This window comes from Oncorhynchus mykiss, chromosome 31, assembly GCF_013265735.2.
Source record: "Oncorhynchus mykiss isolate Arlee chromosome 31, USDA_OmykA_1.1, whole genome shotgun sequence".
NCBI lineage: Eukaryota > Metazoa > Chordata > Actinopteri > Salmoniformes > Salmonidae > Oncorhynchus > Oncorhynchus mykiss.
Window position 1 is genome coordinate 31206264 of NC_050571.1, and position 9266 is coordinate 31215529.

Genomic DNA, 9266 nt, shown 5'->3' on the forward strand with positions numbered 1-9266 from the left:
CTCCAGAGCTAGCTACATGGCACCGTGCCCAGCCCCAGACAGAAATAATTTTTTAAAAAATGAATTAGATAAGATTACAGTCCATTTCCGTAGCAATTAGCCATCATTGCAGCATTGTCATCACTGTTATGTGGTTTGCATTATAGACGTAAAAACATGACATTTGCATCATAGTCGTAAAAACATGACATATAGAAGTGAATATGTTATTGCAAAATTTTACTGTAAATGGTTCGAGTGTGTACTTTATTTTAGGAACACTGAGCCTTTCATCTCTAAATAAAATCATCCCTCTTTTTTAAAATCTATTATTCTGTGATAATTTCAAATTCTACTCCACTGGACAGGGCACATAGTCGATCACAGCTCGTCACGAACCGATTTCGGATGAGGGAACAAATTCTGTGGCTAAAATGACACTAAATCGTTTATTACTACGGGCAGCAAGCGCCAGCAAGAGTAAGTAAATAAAAAGGAAACAGGTGTATAATTTGTGTAATAATCCTTTATATATATATATATATATATACTTTTAAAAATAACGTTAACCTTGCGAGAAGACTGGCTATCGTGCTGTTTTGAGGCCTGACCTTAGCTTAGCTAGCTAACATTAGCCAATGTCAATAGCTAACGTTATTTTAGCAAGGTTAGCGTAACTGTCTTGACTAAGTGAAGTACTAAGTTATATGGCAACATTCATAGTCATTCACATTTTAATAACACTGCAATTGACATGAAAACACAAAGTAGCTGTATTCAGATGATTGAATGTGCTATCTAGGTATAGTAGCTAAGTGACGTTAGCTTACTAGTAGTCTACTAGTTAATTAGGTATTATTAGCTACCTGGTATGTAATCATTAGTCCAAACACAGAATTTCATTTTCGTGCACGATAATTACCTGATTGTATAATGGAGATAAAGAGAGACAAATCTGTCAACCTAGTATTGGTGTAGTCTACAATAATGTATGCACATGTTGTGACTAACTTGACACTTGTGGGGTCTCTATTGGGAGTCAGCAAGAACAGACTCATACAGTAACAACTGAAGCATTACAACCTCACAACTCTTTCTGTTGAATTGCCAGTCAGTCAAATGCTGATTATTAATCTCATTGTCCTTTTATCTTGCAGTTGGGAGTCGGTCTGCGTTCACCGCAGCAAAGCCAGATCACACCAACCCCAACTGGCTGCGTGTGGGCCTAGCGTTCGGGACGTCCGCTTTCCTCTGGGGCCTGGTAATGACTGCTCACCTCCTCTATTGGGGGTTACACACAAAACATAAGATTACTTAGTTAGCCTACTGATATTTGTAAATTTGTCCCCTGATTTCCTTTCACAATACTGCAGAACATTGTTTGGATTTTTGAATGCAGTCCAGGATGAATGCCAAACTATAGAGGTTATTTTTTTAATCTGCAGCTCTTCAAACAACACAGCACTGATGTGCATGAGTACAAAGTGAGGAATGGCCTGGAATGAATCGCTATGACAACATGTGAGTCTTACCCTCTTCAAGTCTCCCTCAGTTTAGTAATTTCAAAGGTAATGCATGTGGGACTTTCAAGAATTAGGATGTTGTGATGTTCTAACACTTGTAAAAATGTCTGCTGTTTGAATTCAGATTGTTGTTCTTTCGATTTATTATATTACAAAAGAAAAACATGACAGCCTAATGTTTTTGTGATTCATTATTATGCTTTGCAGGACTATTTCGTGGATCCATCAGGGTGATCTGAATATGTCTTCACACTTTTTTTTTTCCTTCTGTATTTTTATTTTGTTTTAATGATCCCATGTCCTGGGCATAATATCTAGTTCTATGTGTAATAAAGAGATTACTGTATTTACATGTCTCCTTTTATATAAACCCATATTTTAATAATTTGGTGGGTGCTTATTTCTCCTATTTCACACGTGTGTATTAATATGCATTTGTGACTTGGAAATGTGTTTTTTGCATATCCCACTCCCTGATACACAATTGAAGAGGGGGGTCGATATTTTCCCTTACACCATACTATTTTTAAGATATAGTACATACCAATACACAGGGAAAGTATTCAGACCCCTCAACTTTTTCCACATTTTTTTTTTATGTTACAGCCTTGTTCTAAAATTGAATTGTTTTTTCCCCCTCATCAATCTACACACTACCTCATGACAAAGAAAAAACAGGTTTTTAGAAAGGTTTTGCTAATTTATTAAAAATATACTGAAATCCCACATTTTCCTAAGTATTCAGACCCTTTACACAGTACTTTGTTGAAGCACCTTTGGCAGCCATCTCAGCCTCAAGTCTTCTTGAGTATGATGCTACATGCATGGCACACATGTATTTGGGGAGTTTTTCCCATTCTTCTCTGCAGATCCTCTCAAGCTCTGTCAGATTGGATAGGGAGCATTGCTACAGTTATTTTCTCTCAGTTAATGTCTCTAGAGATGTTCAACCACTGGCTGGATACCAATTGATTTTTATTTTACCTTTATTTAACTAGGCAAGTCAGTTAAGAACAAATTCTTATTTTCAATGACGGTCTAGGAATAGTGGGTTAACTGCCTTGTTCAGGGGCAGAATGACAGCTTTTACCTTGTCAGCTCGGATTCGATCTTGCAACCTTTCAGTTACTAGTCCAATGCTCTAACCACTAGGCTACCTGCCGCCTCTGGCTGGAGACCAATACACAGATACGTATACCATCAGGGTGATCATTGAAATACAGGAAATAGATGCCTTATTGATATGGTGCTCCAGAATACTGTAGATGGCAGCTCTGTAAAACCTGCTGTATTCATGGTGCGGATGCATGCATGCATGTGTCTCACATCAGTAGACGGTGTCTAGGCCAGTGGTGTAAAGTACTTAAGTAAAAATACTATAGAGTACTACTTAAGTAGTTTTTTGGAGTATCTGTACTTTACTATTTCAATTTTGGAAAACTTTTACTTCACTACATTCCTAAAGAAAATATTGTAATTTTTACTCCATACATTTTCCCTGACACACAAAGTGCTCATTACATTTTGAATGCTTAACAGGACAGGAAAATTGTCAAATTCACGCACTTATCAAGAGAACACGTGGTCATCCCTACTGCCTCTGGCCTGGCGGACTCGGTAAACACAAATGCATCTTTTGTAAATAATGTGTTGGAGTGTGCCCCTGACTCTACGTACATTTTAAAATCAAGAAAATGTTGCCGTCTGCTTTGCTTAATATAAGTAATTTTTCATTATTTCTACTTTTACTTTTGATACTTAAGTATATTTTAGCAATCACATTTACTTTTCATGCTACAGGGTTCAATTCTCAGGCCGACTCTTTTCTCTGTATATATCAATGATGTCGCTCTTGCTGCGGATGATTCCATGATCCACTTCTGGCCCTTATTTGGACACTGTGTTAACTAACCTCCAAACGAGCTTCGATGCCACACAACTCTCCTTCCATGGCCTCCAACTGCTCTTAAATGCTAGTAAAACCAAATGCATGCTTTTCAACCATTCGCTGCTCGCATCCGCCCGCCCAACTAGCATCACTACCCTGGACGGTTCTGACCTAGAATATGTGGACAACTACAAATACCTAGGTGTCTGGCTAGACTGTAAACTCTCCTTCCAGACTCATATTAAACACCTCCAATCCAAAATCAAATATAGTATCGGCTTTCTATTTTGCAACAAAGCCTCCTTCACTCATGCCGCCAAACTTAACCTAGTAAAACTGACTATCCTACCGATCCTCGACTTTGGCGATGTCATCTGCAAAATAGCTTCCAATACTCTACTCAGCAAACAGGATGCAGTCTATCACAGTGCCATCCGTTTTGTTACCAAAGCCCCTTATACCACCCACCACTGCGACCTGTATGCTCTAGTCGGCTGGCCCTTGCTACATATTCGTCGCCAGACCCACTGGCTCCAAGTCATCTATAAGTCTATGCTAGGTAAAGCTCCGCCTTATCTTAGCTCACTGGTCACGATAACAACACCCACCCGTAGCACTCGCTCCAGCAGGTATATCTCACTGGTCATCCCCAATGCTGGAAACTTACATTTCCCTCACTAACTTTAAACATCAGATATCTGAGCAGCTAACAGATCGCTGCAGCTGTACATAGTCCACCCAATCTACCTACCTCATCCCCATATTGTTTTTATTTACTTTTCTGCTCTTTTGCACACCAGTATCTTTACTTGCACATCATCATCTGCTCATTTTTCGCTCCAGTGTTAATTTGCTAAATTGTAATTACTCCGCTACTATGGCCTATTTATTGCCTACCCCCTCACGCCCCCTCACGCCCTCACACACTGTATATAGACTTTCTTTTTTTTTCTATTATGTTATTGACTGTACGCTTGTTTATTCCATGTGTAACTCTGTGTTGTTGTTTGTGTCGCACTGCTTTGCTTTATCTTGGCCAGGTCTTAGTTGTAAATGAGAACTTGTTCTCAACTAGCTTACCTGGTTAAATAAAGGTGAAAGTATATTTAAAACCAAATACTTTTACTCAAGTCGTATTTTACTGGCTGACTTTTACTTGAGTAACTTTCTATTAAGGTATCTGACAATTGGGTACTTTTTCCGCCACTGGTCTAGGCACCTCTAGTTCAGACACTTGCCAGATAACGATGTGGAGGGAGAGAAAAGCCAGTCCCCATACCTACCTGTTGTAAACAGTTCTTCAGCATTCCATCATTCGTTAATTTGATTACAGAGAATGCTAGCTAATGTTGTGCTCTCCAGTGGCACTGCAGATATTTGTCCCTTATATTATGGAACTCTACTGTGTGTCTGATAGCCAGGACATGATATACTTTCACCTTTATTTGCCAATAAAACTAATTTGTAAAATTGTGGTCAATTTTGACAGTCAACACCCCCCCTGAGTTTTCCGCCCTCATGTCAAGATATCATCTCATAGGCTATGACAATGACCTTTGGACAGGGCCAGACTGGCCATCAGGCATTTCGGGCAAATGCCAGATGGGCTGGTCAATTTTTACTTGAGTGGGCCTGCAGTGGTGTAAAGTTACTAAGTAAAAATACTTTGAAGTACTACTTAAGTAGATTTTTGGGGTATCTGTACTTTACTTGAGTATTTATGTTTTTGAATACTTTTACTTTGACTCCACTACATTCCTAAATAAAACATGTACTTTTTTACATTTTCCCTGACACCTAAAAGTACTCATTACATTTCGAATGCTCAGTCAGGGCAGTAATATGGTCCAATTTACACACTTATCAATATAATGTGTTGTCATCCCTACCGCATCTGATCTAGTGGACTCTAAACACAAATACTGCATTTGTAAATTATGTCAGCGTATTAGAGTGTGCCCCTGGCTGTCCGTTAAAACATTTATTTGACAAGAAAATCATGCGTCTGGTTTGCTTAATATAAGAAATTACATTTATAGAATTTACTTTGTACTTATACTGGTAATTGAATACTTTTTCCACCACTGTACATAAGTACATTTAAAACCATATACTTTTAGACTTTTACTCGGATAGTATTTTACTGTCACGTTTACTTCAGTCATATTCCATTACGGTATTTTTTATTTTTGCTCAAGTATGATTATGAGTACTTTTTCCACCACTGTGGGTCTGCAAAACTAGTTTTTTGTTGTTGTGCAAAACAAGTCCCAAGCTTTTATGTCGTAGGTGCAGGATACATACATACAGTATACACCGTCCAACTAAATGCTTACTTGCAGGTTCCTTCTCGACAATGAAACAACAATAAGAAATAAAAGGTAAGAATATGAACATATAGCAAATGGCTCAGTAGAATGGAATAAAAAAAATTGCATAAGTATAACATAGGAAGGCACAATTTATAGTCCAATATTTACACCTGTAAAATATAATTAAATGTAAAACGATAATTGTCTGGCTAATAATGGGGGCCTCAAGGGGAAAAAATGTGTCAGTGTGTTAGAAATACCAGAGACGATTTCTAGTCCCAGTACGCGCCTGTCTTCGGACATTTCTAGAACATTCCAGCAATGAAGGAACTGTAGCATAGCCCGTGGTTTATGAAAAGCCACCTGCCCATCCTCTATAAATCAAATTGACAGCTTTGAACATATATAAAAGACCACTGCTAGACCAATTCTAACGGTAAATGAGTTGATACTTCTCTGTGGATCATATTTAACCCACTGGGGTTTGGCACCCCATTTCCTACCTTAACCCTTTCTTGGGGTAATCTGCGCACGTGGAGGAATCGATCGATTGTGGAACGCGCATTGCGCACGTGGTGAACAAACTCCCCTTCAGATAAAGTTGAAAAATGTAATTAAAAAGACTACCGTAAATTGCCTAGGTTATACGTTATTGAGACATGTTTGCCAATGGTAGGCTATGTGCAGGGGCGCCGCCAGGAATTTTGGTCCCCATGAAAAGACATCACATTGGGCCCCACCAACACAGGCCACACCAACCCGCGCAATTGCTGTAACCACGCACCTCCAGAACCCAATCGACCCATTCAAAACTTTAAATATCTCTACCTTTGCAGGCTTTCAACTCTCTTGTAGTCCAATATTTACTGTACAATATTCACTGACAGTGAGCTGTGAAGATATAACACTGTGCAGACATGCATGCAGCATCTCTGCACAGGAATTCACTATTTGATGCAAGACTGACACCCTCTATAAGAAATGTGCTAAAGGCCATCTTTTACAGTCTAAATGTAATTGTAATGGTCAAATTCTTGAATGGAAAATTCTCTTAACATCAATGTATAACTTAAAATAAATATTACTTAAATATACATTAACCTCTTCAATTAAAATAAATTAACATTATCATCTATAGAATGATATAACAAACAAAATAATAAAATCAGTAGCAGATTTTTGAACTAAGTACAAATACCAACTAGAAAATAAGCAGCTGTAAAAGTGGAAATTAAAAACAAAATGGAAATGAAAAGGCCTGATGGTGGCGCTAGAGGAAAGGTCAAGAGGTCATCAAATTAATAGGTTTCTTCCACTTGGGGTCTTGATTGTGCACAACAAATGTTATGGCAATCCAGCCATTACTTTGAGATATATCTTGTTCTCAGCCTGTGGGCATCATGTGTGTAGTTATCTGATATCCATAGCCATGCCATTTAACAGTTATCACTGGCCCTTGCTCAGCCTTACTCACCAAGAGCCCAGCTCTGAGCCTTCCTGCTAACAAAGTCACTGATCAAGTCTTTGAAGTCCAGCTTTCTAGCTAACCGACTTTCAATGGACAGCATGGCAAGACTGCAAAGCCTGTCCTGGGACAAAGTGGACCTCAAATGTTTTTTTTCCATCAGTTTTAGCTTACTGAAAGCTCTCTTGCCACCAGCAACAGTCACACAACAGTCACAGGCAGTGTGCAAAATGTACGTAAAGCAATGCACACTTCTCCAAAAATGCTCTGCAGCTGCATCTTACTAATTGCCTTCAGTAGACCAAGATGGGACAAGTTAGGGGGGAAAGTGGCAGCATATACAGTGTTCAGGAGTCTTACTTCATTTTGAAACTCAGGTGTAAGATCTCTGGAATACTTAATGATCAGTGGATGGTACACAGAAGGGATTTTATCCTCACTAATCTGCCCAACTTTCAGAACAGCAGAAAATGATTCTACAATTTTTGCATTGGTGTGGAACCTAGTGTCCAGGTCACTTATGACGTTGTTCATAGCAGTAAAAAAACACTGTGTTCTGAAACACCGTTGCTGAGCTGTCTCCTCTTGAGAGGTCTCACCATGGAATCTCTTCCTTTTCCTCTGGTGGCTGTGTTCCTTGCTAAATTGAGGTGCAACATCCATTTGCGTAGCAATCAGTGTTGCCTCAGACAGGAGAGACTCCCATCCTTCTCTAAGAGCCTGCATCTCTTCATTTAAGGCTGATATTGACTGCCTCTGTGTCATGAGACATTTTTCCTGACTGGACAATCACATTCCTGTCCTCAATGCATTGCAGTACCTGCAATTATGCCAACCGACATGTCATTCAACACAATGCTGCTCACCTCCTTCTTCAGTTGGGAGTAGGGCTGGTTCAGGGTTATGGGGATGGGGAGACAGGGCTGGTTCAGGGGTATGGGGAGACAGGGCTGGTTCAGGGGTATGGGGATGGGGAGACAGGGCTGGTTCAGGGGTATGGGGATGGGGAGACAGGGCTGGTTCAGGGGTATGGGGATGAGGAGACAGGGCTGGTTCAGGGGGATGGGGATGGGGAGACAGGGCTGCTATGCCTGAAACTGCATCTGTTGGGCCTGGCACCAGGCAGGGGCAGGGACAACTGATTTAGTATCAATAGCTTGCTAAACGTTTGCCTTCATTGATTAAATGTCGGCAAAAAGAGGAGCGAAATGTAAACACTCAGAATTGTCTGTGAAGATATTAAGTAACTCATGTTAGGGGAGCAAAAGTAGCCTATTTCACTATGGACTAAGCTAACAGGTTCATTTCCACCTCTCACAGACTACACCCACCTTCCTTTGTGAAAAATTGGGTGACATACCTTCGCATTTTCTTTTATCTCTTCTCTCTATCTTTTCTTTCTTTTTGTTTTTTGAATACAGATTTCTCTTTAGGAAGCTGAGACATGATGCTCCACTGGCACTCCTCATTCGCAATTCACTGCTGAAAAGTATCGTTCGGGCCTGGTTTGGGGGTAGGACCGAACCATTTCATGTAAATAGAGAGGGGGGGGGGGGGGGGCTCTCTGGATGCTTACTTTTAGCCAAGAAAACAAGAAATACAACGTTAGTTGTATTAGTACGTTGTAAATAAAATATTATATTAATGATGATAGGTTAATAAGTTAATATTGAAAAAAATGTACCTAATGTTCTAATATTTTTTTAGGGCCCCTGTCAGTCACAGGCCCTTAGAATCGTCCTAGCTTCCCCCATACGGCGCCCCTGGCAATGTGTAATGCAATGCCCAAATACCTGAACAGAGTGTCTGCCTAAATTGGTTTAAAGTGGGGTTCTAAACTGACATGGAATTGTTTTAACCCTCCTGTTGTGTTCGTTTCTTGTTAATTAATTACGCGTTCCCGGTCCTAAATGACCGCCCCATTATAGCTGATTATAAATCCATAATAATACATATATTATCACCTAATTTTGTGTTAGATCTTTTTCTATCAATTTAAGTTCTTGTGAAAATTACAAGTTTTTAACTTCTATTTGCTATTTATGGCCTGTGAGCTTCATTAATCTGAGCTCATACAACTCGTTTTTAAGCAAAAAAGC

General features: G+C 39.6%; 1 protein-coding gene across 1 annotated transcript; it reads left to right on the plus strand.

Moving 5' to 3' along the window:
- Positions 1-302: 302 nt before the first annotated feature.
- Positions 303-1884, plus strand: ndufc1 (NADH:ubiquinone oxidoreductase subunit C1). Its single transcript, XM_021583940.2, has 4 exons — positions 303-459; positions 1137-1240; positions 1425-1500; positions 1710-1884. The coding sequence occupies exons 1-3, from the start codon at positions 414-416 to the stop codon at positions 1482-1484; spliced, it is 210 nt and encodes a 69-aa protein (XP_021439615.1). The 5' UTR covers positions 303-413; the 3' UTR covers positions 1485-1500; positions 1710-1884.
- The last annotated feature ends 7382 nt before the right edge of the window (positions 1885-9266 follow it).